Genomic DNA, 23,559 nt, shown 5'->3' with positions numbered 1-23,559 from the left:
TTGGATTAAATGAAAGTAAAGCGACACAGAGTCAAAGCCGTAGGGATTGAACAAACACCAGGTTTAGAAATATGCTCCCAATGTTCTAGTATGCAATTAATTACTTGATTGTTACGATAGTCCTAGAGCTAGATAGTGCACGACTCAGACACCGCACAGACCTACCGCAGGAGATGTATAGATGCGCACATAGACCTGCTCGCTAGTAGCCTATCGGACCAGATGACCTTACATGGCCTAGTACCAAAAATATTTCCAAGATTGTAACAGCCCCCATGTTGTATCCAAGCCTTCGCTTAATTCTAGCCCCGAGCATGTGGCGTGTTCCGAGAGTACATGTTTGGCACTACTAGGTAGAATATCGCATACTATAGGTTGGTCTTTTTTTTTCCCTTTACAGCGATAATATGGTTCTGGGTCGAGTAAGCGAAATTAGGAAGAGACCTTCAGCGAGTGGAGCAGGAAATTAGATCAACAAGGGTGCTGAAGGACCCGAGATAGGGTCGTTAGCGCTCACTATTACAAGTTTGCACATGTGGACCCTCGGACCCTCGCACATGAGGGGCTTCAGGGACTTAAGGGACAGCCGGAGATTATATTGCTTGGATTTGCTTGATTTTCCATGAGTGGGTCCAATTTGATATAGTACCGACGTATGAACCTTACATCCAGGTGCCGGTACTCAACCATAGAGCCATACTCAGGGCGTCACTGGGGCACCACCTGAACAAAGTACAGTAAGAAACACATGATATAGACCCAATTCATTAATCATATATATTCCAGTTGGAATGAAAGAAGAAAATGGATAATGAATTTTCCACAGAGATTCAAGTTCTAAGGTTGTTATAGTACCTGTACGGGGCGGTCAGTACGGAGTCCGGAGTATACGAACTCCGGCCTGATCCGACATCTGGCTCCGCTTCTTATCTTGACCCTTCTGACCCTTTATTAGACCTTGTCCTGGTTAACATTTGTTGATCTTTCCTGTGGACCCCGCCCCGGAAATGAGCTGAGATTGCATATCCCTTCGTCTCGTCAAATAATCTCTCTCACGATGTCGAGCGAGTACAGACTTAAACGGGCCCATGGTCAGCAGAAGGTGCTAATCCACGCCGCGGATCTGTATCTACTGGTAATCACATGAAACCTTTAAAATTGGAGTGCCAGCAATATACTAATATAACTGCTGCTAGGAAAAATGGAAGGATGACCCTAATATCTTGGATGAAACCCAACGCTCGGCTATATTCAGCAAGTGGCTAGAGATTGGCTCGCTTGGCCGTCTGGTTAGTCGAACCACTCTGATTTGCACTTGCTTAATGAGCGATATCTAATACTAGTGAAAGCCCTATGTGGAAAGATTAGAGATCATGTACAAAGAGAAGGATGATATTACAGAGGCCGAGAAGGATCTCCTCGCGCGTGTCCGGAAACCCTCGGACCGGCGGGATACCGGCACCACACGTCTTATACGCACTTTCTATGGCGAAGGCTCAGATGATTCCTTTGCAGAGCTTCTCGATGAGGCTGAGTTTGATCTAGATTTTCAGCCCCATTTTGATGATGCTACGCTTTACGACGCTGGGTCGAACAACGGCTTTCAGTCTCTACATGAGATTCTGACCCGCCTCCCACAGATCCTTGAGCACACAGCATGGTTTTTTGACTTTCGCGAGGAACAGAAACAAGAAGCTCTCAAAGAGGCCCCTGGGCTTTTTACAGACAATTTCGAATACTCCGTAGAAATAACTCATAAAGCGGCCAGATGGGGCAACGTGTTTATCTACGACAAGGAAGCATATTATGAGGGGGATATACTACTAGTTTATTTCGACGATCATGGCCGAGTTATACGCTACTACCGAGTGGAAGGTGCTGATGACCTGAGCAATGCCGCCACCATGATAGACTCAGGCCAGGATTTCATGCATGGATGGTGGATGGCCGGTCACTACGGGGAGGACTATGAGCCCCACGAACTTGCTAAGCGATGGCGCGAGTTTGAGCCCGAGAACTCGAAGGAGGGTGCAAGTGTGAATGTAATCTCCGAAGAACAGAAACTATAAGCAAGTAGCGTCCGCAAAGAGCTCATGCCGGTACATCCGTGTCCTCCAAGGCCAGGACTGAATTACCACGTTCCAACGCTAATCAACCACCATTCCCTAAACAAGTTAGTGCAATGTCACTATGGATGCGCTACAATGCAGGTACTGCAGGGGAATTAAGGGCCGAGCGCCACCAACTTCTTGCTGTAACAAGAGGTCACCGGAGTTTTTGACAATCTGGGACGATGGGCCCTCGACCGGCGAGGGCATAATAACTTGCCCACCGGTTGGATCTCTGTTTAAGACTTCTGTCTCTTTAACTCAAAATAACTTGAATCGCTTCAATTCTCTCTTCTCATCTCACCCTCTTTCACTTTCATCTATACTATTCCATGCCAGTCACTCTCTTACTTACTTCAGCTTCTATACACTCGTTTTTATACATTTTTTTCTATACACTCATTTGATTGATCAATATATACCGCCACAATGTGGCGACCAGTAATGACCACCTGGCTGGCAGCCTGCCTGCTGGCCTGGGTGGTGGTCGGCCAAACAAGCACGAGTTTTTCGCTAACAGAACCGTGCGAGGAGGGTTGTTGCAGTCAATACGGGACGTAAGAAGCTATCATTTCCTTTCCCATCCATATCTATGTTTCATGCAATGCTGAAGTCTCTCGGGTAATCTTTTTAGCTGCGGATTTGGCCCCGACTGGTGTGGTGATGGCTGCATTAGTAACTGTAATGCCACAGCCCAGTGTGGACCTTATGGAAATGTGACAGACTGCCCTCTAAATGTCTGCTGCAGCCAGTACGGCTTTTGCGGCACCACATCAGATTTCTGTGAGAACAACTGTACTTCTGGTTGTACAGCCGTCACGTAAGTTCCCACCGATCTCCAAATCCCTCGAAAGAGGTTATAAATATGCTAATAATAAACAGCGAGCCCTCATGTACCGCAAGTACCGATGTCTCAAATCTCCGGAGAATTGGCTACTACTCGCTCAGCACCCTGGAAAGGCCTTGCGATATCATGGAGCCTGCAGATATTCCCGCGGGCGCCCTCACACACATCAATATTGCCTTTATCCAGTTTACTGATAAGTGGGAGATCGACGATAGCAGCTATGGCTCCCAGATAGCTGAGATTGCCTCACTAAAGGACTCGCATATGGGACTACGTGTCAGTATCTCTGTTGGCGGGTGGGACTTCAACGACGGTTCCACAGCTACATACTTCTCCGACATGGCCTCGACCTCAGCCAACCGTAAGACATTTATTGACAGCGTCGTGAGCTATCTGGTAAAATATGGACTTGATGGCATTGACATTGGTGAGCATTCCAGATCCAAGTGGTGATGAAAGCGATCTTGCTGACCATGTTCAGATTGGGAATATCCGGTGGCCTCAGATAGATCTGGCGTGCCGGCAGACAAGGAGAACTACGTCTCGCTCGTTAAGGAGATGCAGGAGGCATTTATTGAATACGACTTTGACCTTACTGTCACATTGCCCTGCTCATACTGGTATATGCAAAATTTCGACATTGTGTCTATGGAGAAGTACGTATCGTGGTTCAATGTCATGAGCTATGATATGAACGGTGCCTGGAATGCCGAAAGCGCATACATTGGGCCTTACATGTATGGACTTACTAATCTGACTGAGATCGAAGAGGGATTCGATCTTTTGTGGCGCAACAATATCGACCCTTCCAACGTGGTCATGGGAATGGCCTTCTATGGCCGCACCTATACCATGGAGACGGAAGACTGCTACGAGATTGGCTGCGAATTCGACACAACAGGCTCTGCTGGCCAATGCTCACAGACTGCTGGTATTCTTATGTATCCAGGTACGGCTATTACTCAAAATCATTTTCAAGTTGGTTCCGAGATAAGACTAACTCTAGGTTCACAGAGCTACTAGGCATAAATCAGACCGGGTAAGACCACATCTCCTTTATTATATATTACCATATTGATGATTTTTTTCTTCTTTTTTAGGACATCTATGACCTACTATGACGCAGATTCAACCACGGTCTACACGGTATACAGTGGAGACCAATGGGTCTCTTATGATACTGCTGAGTCGTGGCAAGCCAAGCTGAACTATTTGAATGGTCACTGTATCTCTGGTCTGATGATTTGGTCTCTTGATTTGGACACGTCAACTTACACCGCATTGGCTGAACTCCTTGGTGACGATGCGGTCACTACAGGTCTTCTCAGCAGCGGTGGCAATCTTACGAGCGCTGAGAAGGTGACACTTGTGGATCAGTATGGCGCTTATACTGGTCAAAATTGCATGGTGACTCAGTTCTGCACCGATGGCTCAAGCAAAGAGCAAGGCACAGGCCAGGTCTGTCCAAGTGGATATACGTCTGTTACGACGGCACATGCGCCTGTCCAGGCCCCTGGTTATGAGATCAATGGGACATGTGCCAAAGATTGGTATCGTCACATTTGCTGCCCAACCAAGTACATGCCCACAGGTTGCGAGTGGACAGATTGCGGGACTGGGGTCTGCAATAGCAACACTTCGTACTCGTTGAACACCGACACCTATAATGACGCTGATGGCGACATAAGCTGTGGTGTCAATAAGGAGCGCTCATTGTGCTGTGACAGCACAGGTGTTATTGATTTATGTTATTGAACTGACTGCCAGTACGATGATCAACAACAAGCTCCAACTTGTCCGTCTGGTTTTACATACATGACAGAGCGTCATGACGACGATAGCGGTGCGTTGTGCTCCACAAAAATGGGCAGTTCTGACCCAACCAAGTATGAGCTACTGTATGCACAAGCGTACTGCTGTCCGAACATCAGTGTTCCGACAAACTGCTCGTGGACTTTCTCTGACAACGAATATATATATGATCCAAAGTCTATGTGTATACCGGAGCAATGCCCCTCCGGTAAGGTGGAGTACACATCTGCTTTAGACCCTGATGATCCAGAAGTTGGTACCGCTGGTAGCCTGGAAAGCATCAACTGCGACGCCTATCCTATTCCGGCAGGTACAAGCGATCGATTCAGATACTGCTGCAATCCTGCAACTTCCGCTGACGACGATGGCGAAGACTGGCCGGTCGACCCTGATGATCTATGGGAGGATGCCTATATAAGCGAGGGCTCTGATGTTGACTGGGCTTACTCTGACGACAGTGATGGTGGCACTAGCTCGACTGATTACGGGTCGGACCCCTATGGCTTCGTTATGCTGGATGGCCCGTCAGGCTCTATTGACAGCACCTTTGGCGACACATATACTGTGGTACAGACCGATGATAGCAGCACGACCGAGAAGGTCAAGCGTTTGGCCAAACGTTCGCTGGTCACACGTAATGCCACCGTCATATCCTCTAATTTTGACAACACCTCGGAGACTCTATACGTTTACTGTCAGTACGCCACAGGCTCAGACAGGTGCAACCGGATCTTCCACAAGGGTGCCGCTGATACCATCATCCGGCTGCCTAGCCACATCGGCGAGGGCCCCTGGGCACGTGTTGTATCCATGACTCCTGTCGCCAACACAGAGGCGGCGCTACCCTCCTATCATCTCCGCAAGCGTGAGACCCAGGAGAACTCGAATACTGTATACGCCCTGGTGATCGACTATAACTTCCAGGACATTCAGGATACGGCGAAGCAGCCCGTTAATATGAGAGTTGACTTTGCCAATCTAGAGGACTACTGGCAGTCCATCGATGATTCAGCTGCTAGAAAGATCAAGAAGCGTACGGCATTTGGCGGCGAGAGCCGTAGACATATACCATACCGTGACTGGCGCCGCCATGTTGATATCGCCAAGAAAAACCCTGCCTTCACTGAAAGGAGCTCTGAGGACTTTCACCAACGGGCAACACGGTCTTTTGCTCCAAGCACAGTTGCCCTACACGAACACGATGTCCTTCTCACTAAGCGGTGGTTTGGGGCTCTCACAGCCTGGCTTAAAAAGGTAACAACAATCACTAAGACCGGACAAGGTGATTTACCCATGGACCTTGAATCCAACCTTCTGCTATATAGCCAATCAATTGGTTGCTCTAAGGCCAATGCAGAGATGAATATCTATCTCGACACCAAGCTCGATATGGCCGCCAGCTACGCCTACTACTTCAGTGGAACCATTGTCCCACCTGCTGTTACCGATACATACGCCTACTTGGGAATGCAACCATCGTTATACATCGGCGTATCAGTAACAGGCTCAGCCACCCTGACCTATAACTCAGAACGCCAGCAGCTAATATCCACCCTCACATACCCAGGATTAGCAATTAAAGGTATTGCTGTGGTTGGCCCAACATTTGACATCTACGGCCAGATTGTCGGCACGGTGACATTAAACGGCCATATGACGGTGGGCGCATCCTACACATTTGGCGTCTCTGAGATGTACTATCCGCAAGACAGCGACAGCGATGTCTATGACAAATTGGGCGACAGCGACAAGCCTGAGCCACTAGCGACGGGTCTCAAGCCCACTTTTGAGGCATCGGTGCAGGCCAGCGCGCAACTTGACTTTAAAGTAACGCCCGAGGCTAGCATCGGCATTACCATCGGTGGGAACAGCTTCCTATCGTCAATGAGTTTAGCATCGGCGACAGTGTCAGGCTTCGTCAACAACACACTACGATTCATGGCTTCGGCTGCAGCATCCGTGTCAGCCGACACGACGGGCGCTTCAGCGTCAGCCTCGTATAACTACGGTGCCTACCTTCTGTATAACGTCGGCTTTGGTGGCCAGGCCAACATTCTCAACTATGCCTGGAACATGGCTACCACATACCTCTATACGACAGCCAAGGATTATGAACTGTACGGCGGGAGCGGCATCATGTCCACTAACGTTACCACCAATCGTGACCTAGACGGCCTACCGGGCCAGGACTGGCACCAAATGGTCGAGAAGCGCAAATCACAACCGAATATCTTCAAACGGACTCATGCACGAGATGTGACAGAGCATCTTCCATGGATCTACAAGCGCTCTAGTGTGGACGATGACGGCGACACTAATATGGGTGGCACAGCCTGCTTCACAGGCGGCGTGCTGGCCTGTCCGGACGACACGTGTAGCACAGGCTCAGACTTAGACAGCGATGATACAGCTTGCACACCCACAGTCCCCTCCCTGTTGATCAATTGTGCGTGGTTTGGTACGGACCAGGTAACTGGAACCAAGGGGAGCACGAATATTGCCGGTATCTGTGAGAACATGCAGACCTTCCTCAACTGGCGTAACCTCAACCTCAATCCGGGCGCTACATTTACTTACGACACATCAGATGGTGCTGCCGAGAGTAACCGTGAAGAAACATGCTCTGACAGCCAGTATTACGAGCTGACATCTACTGGTGTAAAAGGCGGGTCTTACTGTGCCGTCCAAAATGCGGCCCTTCAGGAGACGTTCGTGTTGGAGGATTTGGATTTGGATGTCTACGAGTGAAGAAGGCCAGAAACACGTATTGAAGGAAGCGTGAGGAGGGAAGGATCTCCACGTGCAAGTGAGAGCTAGAGTATATGGCCGCAGTGGTCCAATATCTACACGCGTAACGCGCCGGACCACTGACAGTTCGGCATAACAGCCAAGAATAAAAATGGCGGGTCGCTGGCCGTCACTAGTTGCGATGAGTTTCCCCCAGCGAGTGCCGAGGAGGGGGGCAACTGGTACGGCGATATTCCTATTGCCCCAGCCCTGGAGTGCGCACCAGCATGGCAGCAGGGTATGCAGGCACAATGCAACAGTAAGTCATCAAATGTTACCTCGTTTCAACTGATAAAGCTGATTTCTCTTCTTTCTTGACAGAGCTGGCAAGTAACATAAAGACTAATGTTCAATACGCTATTGACCCCGACGCGACCGCTGAATGGGTATCATGGGCTACCAATGACGATTGGAACACGGCCACTGCCTGGAACGAGATCATCACTTACCCGTATGCTATCCCTCAGGCATCAGGTATCTCCGACGCTGTATGTGACCATCCCTCGCAATTGATTTATCGTCTTCATTTCCTATTCAAATGAGCTAAATCCCCCCCTTTCCTTTCACCCGTCTCCTACGTTGCAACTTCCCCAGCATAAATCCAGCCCCAGACTGACTGACCTTGAAATGCTACAGGGATGGGGTACCGATGAGACCGGTGGCTGGTCCCAGAAACGTAGCTTTACGTACGGCATTGCCAGTCCTTCTTCCACGAGCGACTGGAGCGCCTGGGGTGGCACTACTGGATCATGGACATTCACATCTTCCGGGGGAACCTCTTCTGACGCCAGCCTAGTGGTCTGCGCCATCAACCTGTGGGACCAACCTAACGTCTACGCCCTAAAAACTACAAACTGGAATGCCTATTGTTATAATGGGGTGAAGACTAATGGTGCATTTTCAGGTACGTGATTATCCTTTGTTTAGTCACTTCTAGCCCTTCCTTCACTCTGTAATTACTGTTTCTGTCCTTGTACCAAATCTACGGAGTACTTTACTGCTTTTACCCAGGGCTGAGAGGAAGGCCGAGTGATTTGCAGCTTGTGGAAATTGGCAAGATACAACTGGCTAATGTTAATATGTCGAGCAGGGATTGTCTCTTATCCCGCCTTGAAACGCTGCTTCGTTACCCTTGGCTCCCTTATCACCACCCGCGACCAGGCTGACTTCGAAGATTCTCTTGGTCATGGTTCTCTCTACGGACGTGTCATCACGAACATCACCATGCTTGATGATGACGATGATTATGACCTAACAGAGGCCATGGGAGCCCTCAATCTAGAGAATGAAGATGAGATTTCGCATCCTTTAGTTGATATGCTCGGCAAACTGTGATGGATCAATATAGTATATGTGATGAATTGCCTTGATTTGACGTTTGACGCAGGGCATCATGATGGACTCGGGCATAGGTAGCCTCGCTAACTGCCCGTAGATCCGACTCGGACTCAAAGTCTCCATTCAGATATTGTGAGATCATGATCCAGGCGTAATTATATGTTTTATTGGACTTTCTATTGATACCTCAACCTGCTCCGACTAGGAGTCAGAGCAGAGCACAGGCAAACATTGGAACTTAAACTTGTACATTTGAATGCAGAGACTGTTTTATATCATAAATTACTACCTAGCAGTTCTGCTTGTAATTTGTACCTTGGACTCGGAGCGGTCCGTTCTCTCTCAAAAGTAAGTCCTAAGCATGGGAGGCTGGGATAACTCTTGGTGCTGCTAGTGTGATCAATAGTTCTTTAATGAATCTATGTGTATCGATTGATGTAAGGAAGTGCAGTAAATCTTGGCAGTCTTCATTCTTTGCTATTAATAGGTCTAGTCATACCTCTATTACCTTACTTATTCTGTTAGGCTTAACTACTGCAGGTGTGAGCTTTAATGCTGGGGTAATATAGATACGGAGCACGGAACATCGTATTCGGGTGCTAAACTGGAAAGGCAAGGCTAACTTGAACGGGCAATTCACAAGTTAGATCGCATGTAATAATACACGTATTGTTTCACACTCTGTACTGGTCAACAGTAAGCCGTGTTCGCCCCACACTTGGGCAATCTATTCAAATGTTCCCAGCCACCGTAGAAAAATCACATGGCTGGGATTATCAGCTTTTATAACAATCCCCAGTCGCTGCATTCCAAAGTACTTTCCCCATCTGCTACCATCTTTTACAATCAGACATTCTTGGAAAATTCTGAATTTCCATTTTCAACCGCGCCGAGATCATACTGTATAGACTCGGAGTACGTCTGTGTGATACTGTAAAATATTTGACAATACTAATACCCCACGATCTTCGTAATCATGTGTTCTAACGTGATCCACGGTCGGGCGGGCGTCACTACCGGTCGGGCGACCCCACCAACTTTTCAAAAATCACCAATTTTCAACAACTATTAAAACAATAAAAACAACATATATTTTACTATCTAAAGCGAGTAGGGCAATGAGTATATGTATGCCCTTTCGTCCCACACCCAGAACATGTCACCTGCCGCCGAATTATAGGCATAGAAGGTAAAGGAGGCTCGACAACCGTTTTCGTAGATACCTCTGGCAAATATATATCTTTGCTTTCATCCTTATCCTTATAGACCACATCATCCTTACCACCCTCTAGACCCCCAAAGATGCCTCTCTGGGTAGTAAACTTAGGCATAGTCGCTCTCTTTTTAGCCTGTTTCTTATTGGTAGCCTCCAATTGGGCACAGCGATCCTGGAGAAAAATATGGTGGTGGACCACTTTGATAGTCATATTATAGGACTTCTCTATCTCCCTTTTTGTTGGTGAAGAAAGGATTGAAGAAGAGGATTCTAGACCTTTTTTGATCCGAGATTGTGATTTTGTGAATTTGGAGAGAGTCCAGAGGGTATTTGGATCACTATCACTACCAGAAGAAGGTGGTCGCTGAGAGAGGATCTCTATTGGAGGAAGGGAATCCAGGCACACATTTAGCTTTTCCAAGACCTTATTAGCATTAAATGGTGCTAATCTAGTAGCTAAAAAGCTATTTCGTATAGTAGAGGTCTTAAAAGCACTAATTCTCGCATTAGCGATAAGTTCAAGGAAATCTTCCTTATCAATAGAGTTAACTCCATTCCGCATTAAATTTGAAACAGCTCCTCTATAAAGCTTCTTTAAAATCGAAAAACAACCCACATCTAAAGGTTATAAAAGATAAGAAGCATATAGAGGTATATAGATTATAATAATCTAGTTTTCTTCACAAACTTAGTTAAATTCAGGGATTAAATGACTCCTATAACTATCAAGGACCAGTAAATAATATTTTCCTACTCTTATCCTAATATTTAGGATAAAATGATGTTTTAACCACTATACACTAATTATATTAGTAGTCTAGCTGTTCTCGCTTATAGTCAGATAAGTTCCTTTTTGGTTTAAAAGGAGATAGAGACATAGATGCTCTAGAAACATTTTTCCCTTAAAATAAAAAAGCGGAGATATAACACTTCCAGAAGCTCGAATACACTTAATTGTAGTCACCCACTCTCGATTTCCAGCTTGTAATAGATACCTTTTCCCATGGTATTCCGCAGAAGTGACAATCTTTTACGTTGTGCCAATACCCATAGCAAAACCACTCTCATCAAAGTTGAAGATATCATCTGAAACAATACCCCACTTTTCAATAGTCTTTTGAACCAAATCAAACCATGGTTTAATGATTCTAGGATCTTCTGAAAGAGCTCTCTGATAATCGTATTTACGTGAAAGTCGAATGGAGAGATTTGGGCGTCGTTTGATAAATTGAGTAGGCCAATTGATACCAATAGTAGAGGGGGCATTTTTCTGGGCACTTCGTAGGAGATTAGCCATATCACGTAACATAGGTATCGTGAGAGCAGCGCCTCTAGCATCCATATCAAGTAGCCAGTCTTCCATCGATTGCTCTTCAATTTCCGTGAAAATATAGCCAGTTGGTCTCTTCTCAGCCAAAGATTCGCGCCCATTAAGTCGATACTTCAAAGTTGAGACAGGTAAATCAAATGATTGTGCAGCAGCTGCAGCAGAGGGATATTTACCATCTTTTATAGCTTTTATAGCTAATAGCAGACGGCCCTCCTGCTCTATCAATTTTCTTTTTCGATCGGAACGTTGGGGAGGCATTTTTGTTGTGTTTAATAAACATGTTTCATTATCAAGAGGGATTTTTGATGGGGCCGCCCGACCGGCAGTGTCGCCCGGGAGACCGTGGATCACGTTAGCTTTGGTGTGACTAATTTGACGATCACCTGGGCATTTGTCAATAGTTGTTTGGAATAGAATTTTTAACTTGAAGTCTTTGAACCTACATTGCGTATCGATATATACAAGAACATTTTGAAGAATGCAAGGTATTAAAATACTATGTAAATCCACCTCTTTTATCTCCTACGCACCCTTATTCAAATCAGTCACCTTGGAATACGTTCTTCAAATCAGACATGGGTTTAATTCAATTCCGAGAATAACGGATTAAATGTCGGGCTGTCGAATGGCCTGCTACTGTTGGAATCGTAAGTTTTCGTGTCGGGAAGACGGTGTATGGATTTGTATGGTAGGGAATGAAAAGTACAGCACCAATGAATCGTATACTATGGTTGCTAGAGGAATCCGATTCGAATCGAACCAGAAACAGCGCGGTGTATGCCCAGGTGGGATATGTGAAATTGTATAATACATGAGGACACAAATGACATCTGGAAGAATAGGCCCTTGAAAAGGTCAAGGATCACCAACTCTGGACTAATGCTCATTTATCATGATCTATTATAATTTCGCATTCCCCGGCTTCTCACATTATCTCTCCAGTTATCATGCCATGATATATTCAGATCATTCTCAGTTGTAGTTTTCCCATAACCCTCTCTCTGCAAGAACGGACTATCCAAAGTAGTCAATTGCAACTTCTCCGTTGGTCGTAAGAAGTACAGCAAGGCTAGTCGGTCAAGATGTTCCTGATCCTCGGGAGGGGCGATCACCCGATGGAAGCCAGATTTGGCATATCCATTTGTCAAGAAGTTGAATGCATTAGCGACATTGACTGCAAGAGTTCCGGATGGCACGTATAGATATTCCCATTCGGATTCATCTGTGCGCTGCACTTGTAGTGCAGAAACCGGCTGTTGGAACATATACGTCAAGCTTCCATTATCAGTATGCGCGGCAAAGTGCACATTCCGATACGCTTCATTCTCTTCTTTTGAACGAGCGTGATAGAGCATGTACCGAATTGAGCTATCGCAGACATCCTCGTAGCGATGCGCATCGACAAACTGATTTTCTGGCAGTTCAAACATAATCTCTAAAATCCGCAAGAGCTTGAAGGAGACTTCTTCGTGCATATGCCGAGAGAACTTTTCGATCTCAGCCCAGTAGTCACGAATCACTTGAGGCTGGCTTCGCTCAGCCTCTGGAATGCACTTGAAGATACTATAGAACTCCAGCGAGTCCTTTAGTCCTGGCGCAATATTGACTGAGCCCAGTGGACGATAACCATTGTAGCTTCCATCCTCTAGCGGAGCCAGGTAATTCATTCGTTCTTCTTCCGGGAGAGCAAAGAATGCTTTCGCGATAGAGAATTGTTGATCGATCTGGCACTGTGTGAGACCAAAATTGGTGACATAAAAGAAGCCTTGTCTATTGTTAGCTGTGGAGTCTCCCGCAAGTTACTAGTACTCGACATACCATCCCTATGAACAGCCTCTTTCAACTGGTCTGCTAACTTCTTTGGACCTCCAGGGAGTTCAAACAGGGAGAGATCGATTGTGACAAGGTCGGCATACTTCACTTTTGTTGTGGTCAGCTTGTTAAATCTCTCAGGTCATCTACTGATTGCACTTTCTTACACTGTTGCTGTGTTTCTGGCGGGTACTCGTATTTGGGAAGAGGCTTTGGATTGACAATCGTCAAATTCTCCTGCATATTGGCACTCATACTCATCACTGCTTGCCTTAGCTTGAGATTGTGAAAAAAGACACCAAGCTGGGAATGAGGAGAAGATGCATTGACTAAGTGAATAAGTGCAGTTTCAGGAACTCGGGTTTATCATCCTAACCAATTGATGCTAGTACTACCCACTATGAATCAGCCTGAGGTCATTTCGATGACAAATTGGGGCACATTGGCTCAAGAATTCACACGATAGAGGGTCCTGTGAAGGAGGTGGCGCCACTTAATTGGGTCATTGAGCGAATTGTACTTGATGCCATGGATACTAGTACTGGAGATGAATGGATCTACACATCGCTGGTCACAATATTCGTATTATGCCAAGTACCTAGGCGAACGGAAATACGCCTAGTATTGACGATGAAGGGTTCGAAATGGGGCAGCTGAGCTGGAACTCGGCCGTGGATGGGGATCTATATCCATCTTTTTCCCGCTCGTGCCGATCGTGCCTTGTATGGATCGTGGGTTATATCTCCGGTCTCACCGCTCCTTAGATGAACTGGTGGATCCTTGATTCAACAATCGGGATCCACTTCCAACCTTTTTTTTGTGGGTTATGTTTCTATTGGTTACGTAGTAGGGTAAATTGGCCATGTGTTCGCCGGAGGAGCATTGTTGGTTGGCCCTCTGGAACCGACTCGGGGTTCGATATTGAAATAAAACATCGATGTTGTCTATTCTGAGCTGGGATTGGATACTGACTCGTGCATCTACTGCTTGTCTCCTCCAAGTATCGTGTTACATATCGTTACGACTTGCCAAGAGTATCGATCCCATCAACGACAATAACCAAGCACTTCCATGGTTAGCACCTGGGCTCCAAAACAGCCCATTACGCTGCCAATGGCAATTTTTTGGCGTCAGCAAGGAACTGACTGCCAGTCTCATTACCGTAAAATTCCACCCCAGGTACCGCGTAGTCTCTCGGTCGGTAACCTGATATTTTGAAGTATTTTTCTCGTATTTCGTTCTTCCGAGCCTTTTCAGACACAGTTAGAGGGATTGTCTCCCCCTCCTGTAACACTCTGAGAAGTCGAGGCAACTTGTACGGCTCGGTGTTTGAAGAAAGATCATTGCGGACCTTGGCGAGATTTACTTGCGAATGGCCCTGAGCTGAAGCTGGCTCCTTTAGTCGGATAACAGCAGCAACTAGCTCTCGTGCCTCGTAATCCATGATGGGCAAAACGTATGCTTCAGATACATACGGAAGCTCTAACAGACGCTTCTCTAGCTCGACTACCGACACAGTAAATGCGGAAAACCGAATCCCTGCATTAGAATTCGTATCAGCAGGCCACTCGCAGAAGACTCATTACTCTCAACTCACAATCGGTCGAAGATCGTCCTAGGAAGAAGTATTCATCTCCATCCCGGCGAACTATGTCACCAGTATTGTAGAACCCATCTTCATCGAAGACATTCTTGGTCGCCTCTTCATCTCCAATATAACTAGATTGAGTATTAGAACTGACTGGGTGTTATATTCCGATGAAAACTCACTGCGTGAACATTCCAGGGGCTTTCAAAAAGAGTTGACCTTTATTCCCTTCGGACAGCTTCGCAGTAACACCCACACAAAGCTTTCCAAGACAAGACTGTTTATTTTGCGATGTTAGCATACTCATCAAACTCCATGGGCTAGGATAATCAGCAGGTTAGCTCGTACGAACCTCTCTATAGGGATTATCAGGGGATGTTTCAAATCCTCGAGTTGCAAGCTCAGTAGTGCCATATACCGTAATGATTGAAATATTTGTGAGTTTTTTCCAAAAACGTGCAGTGTCAGGATGTAAGATAGAGCCAGCAGAGATAACCTGTTTTAGCCTAGAAACCCCAGCAACATAGCTGTCGTGTTCCTCAGCTGACATTGATTGAATGTTTGAATAATAATATTCTTGCATGGCTTTGAGACGAATGGGGGTAATTGCAGCCGTCGTGACATGTCTGTCTCGAAATACCTCCCAGAGATCATCCGGCCCTGCACCTCTCTTGAGGCAAATGGTCTTGTTCCCCCATATGAGATTTTTTATAGGGGGAATGGCGCTCGAGATCCAGTGTACTGGTCGGTATGTGAGCTCCACGGACTTGGAGCCTCCCCACGGTGCGTAGAAAATTCGCCGCCGGGGAAGCACAACACCCTTTGGCTTCCCGGTAGTTCCCGAAGAGAGCATGATCAAGCATGGGTTACTCTCTGGGATAAGAATGTTGTCATCAATTCGACATTCTGTGTGTGAATGTGATTCTCGTTTCAGTTGCTCTATTTGGATAATATGGGGTTTCTGAGCTGGAGTATCATGAAAATGACCTTTGAGAGAAGTGCATGTTGGGACTGTCCAGGGATCAAATAAAACAGTGGAAGCATTCACTTTGCTCAAGTAGCCGACAGTTTCTTCAATAGTGTCAGTGTTTGCTGCTCATGAGAAACCAATGTATTTGATTAGTTCATCCAAAGTTATATGATATCACAGGAACACTGCCCTGGGCGGAGGATCCAACTCACATAACGGAACGCATACTCCCCCCCAATGATGCGACTGAGAAGAAACAAATCGCGAAATAGTATACACTTGTTGTGATTGAAGCGATCGTCCCCAGCTCGGGGCGCAAAAGTCCTTGGTCATCAAAGGACCTAGCAGGGAGGGTTTCTCTCAGAAGACGACGCAGGCTGACTATGTCTTCGAAAATCTGCTCATAGTCTGCTTCGATGCCATACTCATCCGATATCACCACATCAGACACACAGTCTCTACTCTTGAAAAGGCCGGTGAATATCGGATCGTTCGGGAATAGTTCCACTTTGGGAGCAGCCATATCCATGATTGATCTCGGGGTGAGAATTGCCAGGCAAGAGGGAGAAACTTGAATTCCGTGGAGGATAATAATATGCGTACCAACCTTGGAAGAGGATTGGTATCCTTAAAACATACTTCGTATCTTCCAGAAGTCCCAATGGATCCCGACCTCAGGAGCTCATTTTCTCGCTTACAAATTCTCCACTGATTAACTATGTGCCCATCGCCAGGACTTTCCAAGATTGCTCGATCTGGTTAACTTTCTATTTTTTCATCAGGATCGGTCAAAAGCTAATTTACTTGATGAAACAAGAACCTGTGGGGCAGGGAAATTTCTGGTACACTAACATGGAGAACCCCTTTTTTCTCCACTTCGTGCACTCTGAAAATCACCTGGGCAGCTTGAGCCAAGATCTTTCTTACCAAGTTTTGGGTGCGGTGGGGCCGAGCTGAAGCTGAAGAGAGGTAAGTTTCTTGGTTAGAACCTTCAAATGCCGAACACAGCTCTGGTACGTAAGAAGACCTCCTTCGGCTCGGACTGATAATACGTGGCTGACAGATTGGCGCCTGCACATTTTGAGGCACTCAAGTTCCAGCGCTCTGCCATTTCACCTTCCAAATATTTATATTGATCAACGCAATATGAATCTTAACGACATCCGGATAAAAATTTCATAATCCAGCCCCGGAGGGTTCAAAAATCCTTGATTAGTCAGTCATCTCAAGGGTCTTTTCCTTGAAACACAAACTGGATACACGTGTTTAATGGTGGCTTGGTCAATACAGCTAGTGTATAGACTAACAGCAAGCGCAAGGTTTTGTCCCCACATGATCAAGATCTGGAATGTATGCAGTTCTCTTTCGTCATGAGCAGTTAAAATTTAATAATGACCTCCGAGTCGGGATCTGGCAACCATTATCTGTGCCATCATTTTACTTCCAAAGCCATGGCGGTCCTCCATAAGGCAGCAAAGCTCCGTGAGTTCCGGGAGAAATATCCCAGTACAAATTTCATTCGTCTTCAATGGCAGGATTACTCGGGTGTGCACCGAGCCCGAGTGCTCATCTTCGACTCTGTGGTTGATTTGGTTTTGCAAGGAAAGCCTTTTCAAGCAGCAGGTATTGCAATAGACTGCACAGTCACAAATTCCATCCTTCCTCGCCAGCCACCTAGAGGAATGCATTATGCGGTTCCAGATTGGTCAACTCTGCGACTCTCTTCTCACCCGGGAACCGCACTTGTGATGTGCGCTCTGGATTACCAAATACAGGACCTCCCATTGAGGAGTGATCTGTGTCCCCGTCAAACACTTGTCAAGGTGCTCCGACAGGCACGCGAGAATTGGCAGCTGGATTTCTTGGTGGGATTTGAGGTCGAATTCATTGTGATGAAATCAAGCTCGATTACATCAAGTACAATGACTCGGTGTAGCAATGGCCTTGGTCATTTCGCCGTTTCTGGATTTCGAGATCCGTGCTATCAATATATCGAAGAATGTGTCAATAATCTGCGAACTCAAGGTGCAAAAATCCAAGCAGTACACACTGAAGGGTTCAGGGGACAATATGAGATTGTTCTTGGGCCGCTTCCACCAATGCAGGCAATCGACCAGTTAATCCTTGTTCATGACTACCTTAAGGGTACATTCTCCCGTCATGGTTATGAGGTGACCATGTCTCCAAAGCCTGTGGCTACTGAGTCCCAGGCAAATGGACAGCATATGCACATCTCACTCCAGCCCGCCAGTCCCTCTCTGGAAGCCCCATTCCTGGCGGGAATCCTAAAGCGTCTTCCTAGTCTCTGTGGCTTCTGTCTGCCACTATCCACGTCTTATCAGCGACTAGGGATGCGCATGGCTGGAGAAACTGTTTCTTGGGGAACGCACTCGCGCCTGGTTCCTATTCGAAAAGTGGAACCTAGTCACTGGGAAATCAGATGCATCGATGTCACGGCCAATATGTACTTCACCATGGCAGCCATCATTGGTGCTGGTCTCTTGGGCTTGGAGGGCAAGGAGCCGCTCATTTGGCCAGATCTGGGTATTCGGGAAAATCAACATCTAGCTTCTCAGAGTGAAGCGTTGCCACGAGGACTCAATGAAGCACTAGAGGCATTAGATACAGATGCTGGCTCGTTGGCCTCGATGCTCGGTCGTCCTTTGATTGACCATTTTGTCGAGCTCAAGCGTTATGAAAACTCTCAGATCGAGAATATGGAGCCCGAAGCAGTCAGAGAGCTTCTTATTGAGCAATTTTAGCCATTTCGTACATCAAATTTATGAAGTTCCAGGATTTGAGGTGGATAAAGCAACAAAGCTCCGTCTCGTTGAAAAAAATGACTGAAAAGATTTGCAAGTAGTTTAACGCTGTGAATAGGAGGAGTTTTTCAAATGGCTGCGAGAGATCCGTGCTGTGTGCTCCATCAATCAAGCATGTCACGCCAAAAATGTCACAGCTTGAGACAAGCTGGAACACAGGGATGGTAATGTTCATATCCTATCCTGTATTTCGTTTACAGGTGCCTGGGAGTATGGCTGATACTAGTTGATCGACCTAGGAGCTAGATGGTTGAAAGAAGTCAGGTGTTGCAGGCGTGCAGCAGTCCCCGATGCGATCCATATCACATATTGCCATTGTGATTTTAAATTCGCTCATCTGCGAGCCATCATCTCTTTAACGGTATCGCCAAATCCGGCCATACATATTGTGGCCCGTGGCGCAACTCCAATACGAGGAACAACACCATGGAAGCATCCTTCAAGGGTATATCGCGGTAAATAATTATTGCCGAGGTGAGGTCGACATTGCTGTCTAGATGTCCGTCTCTTCTAAGATTTTTGCCGTTTCTCGAATAGAAGTTAGGTGAAGCTGTCACAAGAGGGGCCCAGGGCGAATCCGGGAAATAGTACCCAAACTCACCATTCAATAAAATATTTACCTATCCGTTTCCAGGTGGATATGTCAACTGGTTCAAGCTATGACCTCGGGAGTTTGATGAGTTCAACCAAAGCTTTGAAGTGTTCATTGAGTACTAGTACCATCGCCCGCCCTCCAGGACTATAGCCACATGTCCAAGTCAAGCTTATAGAAAAGAAAAAAAAATAGAAAAACATACAACAGTCAGGATTCGCATGTGGTCACCCACCATACTACTAACTGACCGGCGTGTGGCTTAAGTACGGCTGAGCGGACGGGAAGCCCTGTTCTCCACACCCTGTGGTCGTATGTGCTGAACGTGTAAAGATACGGAATTATATATATTATCTACTAGCTGATGCTTGTGATCTCCCTAGAGGAGGTTGGTGTCACGGTGTTATTGATATATAGTAGTAAGTTAAAATTGAGACCTTGGAATCAGCCTGAAATCAGACATCCGAGTCTAGAATTTGGCTTACTTATTAGACATAGAAACCTAGAACTTCCGTGAATTGCGTGATAGGTCGAATAGTTGAACAACTACTTAATGAACATCTGAAATCCTTTTCCCCTCGCCAGCTGGTCTATTCCACGGTGGAGACGCTGTTGTGAAATTCTAGGGAAGACGCAATATCGAGACCGATCAGCACCTCGGGAGACGCTGTGATTTTCACCCATGACGTCCCTGTGCCCCTTCAAACCCCCGACCTTGATCGGCTAGGCGAAACCTATCCGTAGTTAGTAATCATCCTTGGCTGTCGATGACTTCGAAGCTACTTTTGATATGGGTGATGAGACGGTATACTACTACTCTTAGCCGTGGTTTGCCTTATCCACCTGAGCAAGAATATCTGAATAGTACATCGACGAAAGTACTAGTAGGTATTGATTATTTGGACTACTAGTTGTATGCAAAATCACCGGTAACCCCAAAGAACCTGTTCAAAGGGTTTAGTTCACCACCCTCCCCAAAATTCATGCTCAGATGTTCATCCGCAAACTTTTCATGCCCAGGATGCAGAAAGCTGTGCACGGTGTCAGGAACCGCACGTTCTGTCGAAGCGTTGGTATTCTGTGAGCCTTATCTGCCATTGTAGCTAGAGTGGATCCGCAACCCCCTTTCATCGAGTTGTGCATAGATCATCTCCCACGTCCCTGCGGAATAAATCCCGGGGGAATCAATTCCTTCGTGGGCCGCCTTAAGATGTCTTTGACCATGACATTCCCCTTTTCATCGTGTGCCGTCCCATACATGTCATCATAAACAGGAATCCATTTCTCATCAACGTGCGGGCATAACATGTCCATAGTATCATACCAGAAATTCAAATAGAGTGGTCACAGGGCACGAATCTCAGCCCTCATGTATCCATGGTAAGAGGGCCAATCGTACTTCTTTCCAGGTTGGTAACGTCCATCAACCACTCCAACAAATCCGCTAGAGTCATCTGCCGCAACAATCGACTGCAGTGATACCTCGTCGATCGAAAGACAGGCAGCAAAGCGAGGCTCCTCACTGCAATCCTCTTGTTCCATGTTGCGTAGGTATTCTGCAAAATGGTCGCGGACTTGATCAATACTAGCACCATCCCAACGACGAGAATCAGAGATAATCACATCCTTGTGTGACTCTTTCACCAGTTCCTCCGGGCGGGAGCTATTAGCAAAGCGTCTAGAATCAGCATTGATCACTTTGTTCAGCAGACGGGTCAGCTTTTCCATAGCGATGGGCTAAAGTTTCTCAGACTGAGATATGTAGGTTGTTCGATAGATGATAAATCCCTAAGGGAAATAATGTAGGCTTCGCGATATTAGGAATCGCCAACTATTGCGACGAGTGTCCTTGTACTATAGCTCTTTTCTCCATTCTACGGCTACTTCTTCGGTGAACTGCGGATAATGCTAACGTTGCTCCCAGACTAGGTGATGATAAAATTTACCTTCGGCCAGTTCCTCTGCTTGGTCGATGGGGTCGACTGAGGGAGCTTCAGATTCAGATTCAGATCCAGATGACGGAGATATGGAATTCATGCGTGGAAAGTGGTATATCACAAAGTAACATGCCGAGATCGCCCAATGGACCCCAGATTTGGCGGCAATGCCAGATGTTGCACTGGTAGGAAACATCTATCACCAAGCTGCTCTGGTTTTTCTTCTCAGTGCTGTTGCCAATGGGAAAAATAGATTTCTTTCTGGTCGCCTTGACATGATGTTGGAGAAACATATATCTCAAGGCCTGCAATTTTTGGCCAAGTTACCGCTGTCTGCACGCTCCAACACCAATTTATGCTGGCCGATCACAGTTCTTGGGTCTTGCCTCGACGATCCTCAGCAGCAAGATATAATTCGAAATCGTCTTATCTCGAGTCGAAATTTGCTCGGCTTCCGGAATATTGCATGGGCGGCGGCAATTTTGGAACACGTATGGAGATTATCGGAAGATGAAAAGGGTCCCTGGAAAATTCTTTGTGTTATGGACGAGAATCAGTTGTGGATCACATTTGCTTGACAACATGACGGGGGTCATTCTGCGACCTGTCATCTACGAATACAAATAAGTCGCAGAACTAAGATATGGCTACTGAGGCGGCTGAACTTAATTTAGATCTATGTCCGGACTACTCCGTATACATGAAGTGACCGCGGTAAACCCCCTATTTCAACGCGATTCGCAGCAGAAGATGTCCTGCAGCCCAGGTGGGGCGGACCCCTGGCCTGACCAATCATATGATCACCTGAGATGAGCGCGATTCGCGGTGCATCCACTTTTCTTCGCCCCACAGTCGGAGGTATGTACTCGTTCTCCAAGGACAAAGTTGAGTGACCACTTGGACATGGGCACCGGGGTACTACGCTTTTCGACTCCTGTCCAAGTTTCTGTATGTAGATATTTGGATAAAGTCCGCAACTTTGAAGATCTTGATCTTCTGTTATCACGCTCTGTTACCACGCCATTATCATACCGTGACATGATATATCTATACTAGTCTCTGGGGGGTAACCTTCCAATGTTGGAACTACCAGTTGACTCCTTGCAAACCTGGTGCATAAGACTATATAGTATACCGAAGATATCTGAGCCCGACTAGTAAATTGCAAGGTCTAGTCGTATGTTTGCACGAGACACCCGGGGATATCCATGAAATTCGAAAATATGAATACTATATCAAATTTGACTAGATAGTATCTGGCGAATCTGCAAAACTGAACGAATTTGACGCCAAGCTTAATACAAATCCCCTCGGTTATCCTCCCAGTCATCACCCATGAGTGCCTTCCGAGGGTCATCAAGGTCAACCCATCCCAAGAATGGCTGACTGACCTGGTACCCAATCAAGCGTTGCATTTCCAAAGGGTATTCGCAAACCTTGTCAGAGGGGACAGCAAGGTATTGATTCTCTTCCTGTATGAAAAATATCATCATCAGTCTCAGTCTCGTCATTCCTTGCATAGGCCCGGAAAAATTACCTGTCGAAGATAGCCTTTAGTCATAAAGCAGCTGTATACAAGTCTCTCCTCATTTTCTGTCTTGTTGGCACTTCGTCCGTGGAAGCAGCTGCTTGGCATGATAAACGCATTGCCGGGGTTCATCTCAGCGTAAACGGCCTGGTCCTCAGATGGTGGGGTCTCAGTAGCCCAGAGGTGACTACCGGGAATAAGCCGAGTGGCATCGTTCTGCTTCGTAGTCCTCTTTCCTGCCACAAAGAATCCGATTCCTGTATCGCGACCGGGTCTGTATTGATCCGATGTGATCGCGGGGAGTTGGTTATGGTGAATCATATCGTCACGGTGAAGTTCCTGATTCCGTGCTCCGGGGCCGATCGAGAAGACGATTGTGTTGTTGAGTTGCGGATGAGAGACAGATTCTTCTCGTTTCTGTCCATAGTAGGAGCAGTGAGTAGATGTCAAAAGAATGCTGCATACATCCTGGTACAGTGCGTTCCCCACGACAAGATCCATGAAGGTGCGGGATTTCCCAGCCAGTCCACAAACCCGACGAGTTTCCGGGGGAAAGAAATCGCCAGTCCAGGGCTTGTCCAGGTTGATAAATGGTCTCACGTCATATTCAATCTGTAGGAGTCCCCGGAAAACGGCTCCTCCCTCTTGGATCAGAGCTTTGACGACGTGTTCTGCTTTTGCAGAGTTGGGATCAAACTCATACATACTGTTCAACTTTGTATCTTTTTGATGATGCAGGATGAGGAGATGGTATATTTGAAGTTCTTATTGTACATTATGGGGTAAGGGTGAGCTTTAAATAATAACAAGAGAAAGAAACTAGCTAATCAACCCCTGCAATGGAATCACATTGCCTGGTATTGCCATTACCA

The 23,559-nt window shown here is 46.5% G+C and overlaps 7 protein-coding genes across 7 annotated transcripts; 3 read left to right on the top strand and 4 right to left on the bottom strand.

The window, feature by feature from the left end:
* Window positions 1-1,373: 1,373 nt before the first annotated feature.
* On the top strand, window positions 1,374-2,069 carry N7483_007949 (uncharacterized protein; the record flags this gene model as incomplete). The annotated part of the gene is made up of 1 exon (XM_057091386.1): window positions 1,374-2,069. The coding sequence occupies one exon, from the start codon at window positions 1,374-1,376 to the stop codon at window positions 2,067-2,069; it is 696 nt and encodes a 231-aa protein (XP_056946127.1).
* A 774-nt stretch (window positions 2,070-2,843) lies between these two features.
* Window positions 2,844-8,889, top strand: N7483_007948 (glycoside hydrolase family 18 protein; the record flags this gene model as incomplete). The annotated part of the gene is made up of 11 exons (XM_057091385.1): window positions 2,844-2,859; window positions 2,922-2,928; window positions 2,991-3,382; window positions 3,437-3,904; window positions 3,970-3,994; window positions 4,056-4,575; window positions 4,723-7,423; window positions 7,712-7,813; window positions 7,876-8,042; window positions 8,191-8,458; window positions 8,645-8,889. The coding sequence occupies 11 exons, from the start codon at window positions 2,844-2,846 to the stop codon at window positions 8,887-8,889; spliced, it is 4,911 nt and encodes a 1,636-aa protein (XP_056946126.1).
* Window positions 8,890-12,328: 3,439 nt separating this feature from the next.
* On the bottom strand, window positions 12,329-13,493 carry N7483_007947 (uncharacterized protein; the record flags this gene model as incomplete). Its single annotated transcript, XM_057091384.1, has 3 exons — window positions 12,329-13,203; window positions 13,257-13,384; window positions 13,420-13,493. 3 exons carry the CDS (start codon window positions 13,491-13,493, stop codon window positions 12,329-12,331), a joined length of 1,077 nt encoding a protein of 358 aa, XP_056946125.1.
* An 859-nt stretch (window positions 13,494-14,352) lies between these two features.
* N7483_007946 (ANL family adenylate-forming protein) lies at window positions 14,353-16,337 on the bottom strand (the record flags this gene model as incomplete). Its single annotated transcript, XM_057091383.1, has 5 exons — window positions 14,353-14,789; window positions 14,848-14,969; window positions 15,021-15,100; window positions 15,191-15,744; window positions 16,037-16,337. 5 exons carry the CDS (start codon window positions 16,335-16,337, stop codon window positions 14,353-14,355), a joined length of 1,494 nt encoding a protein of 497 aa, XP_056946124.1.
* Window positions 16,338-17,259: 922 nt separating this feature from the next.
* N7483_007945 (glutamine synthetase) lies at window positions 17,260-18,570 on the top strand (the record flags this gene model as incomplete). The annotated part of the gene is made up of 1 exon (XM_057091382.1): window positions 17,260-18,570. The coding sequence occupies one exon, from the start codon at window positions 17,260-17,262 to the stop codon at window positions 18,568-18,570; it is 1,311 nt and encodes a 436-aa protein (XP_056946123.1).
* Window positions 18,571-20,566: 1,996 nt separating this feature from the next.
* N7483_007944 (uncharacterized protein) lies at window positions 20,567-20,950 on the bottom strand (the record flags this gene model as incomplete). The annotated part of the gene is made up of 1 exon (XM_057091381.1): window positions 20,567-20,950. The coding sequence occupies one exon, from the start codon at window positions 20,948-20,950 to the stop codon at window positions 20,567-20,569; it is 384 nt and encodes a 127-aa protein (XP_056946122.1).
* Window positions 20,951-22,454: 1,504 nt separating this feature from the next.
* Window positions 22,455-23,392, bottom strand: N7483_007943 (uncharacterized protein; the record flags this gene model as incomplete). Its single annotated transcript, XM_057091380.1, has 2 exons — window positions 22,455-22,631; window positions 22,697-23,392. The coding sequence occupies 2 exons, from the start codon at window positions 23,390-23,392 to the stop codon at window positions 22,455-22,457; spliced, it is 873 nt and encodes a 290-aa protein (XP_056946121.1).
* Between the last annotated feature and the right edge of the window lie 167 nt (window positions 23,393-23,559).

The sequence above is a fragment of the Penicillium malachiteum genome (assembly GCF_028827825.1).
Source record: "Penicillium malachiteum strain IBT 17515 chromosome Unknown utg000003l:1.0-4950554.0:1.0-4952489.0, whole genome shotgun sequence".
Classification (NCBI taxonomy): Eukaryota; Fungi; Ascomycota; class Eurotiomycetes; order Eurotiales; family Aspergillaceae; genus Penicillium; species Penicillium malachiteum.
This window is presented reverse-complemented; position numbering and strand designations above follow the sequence as displayed.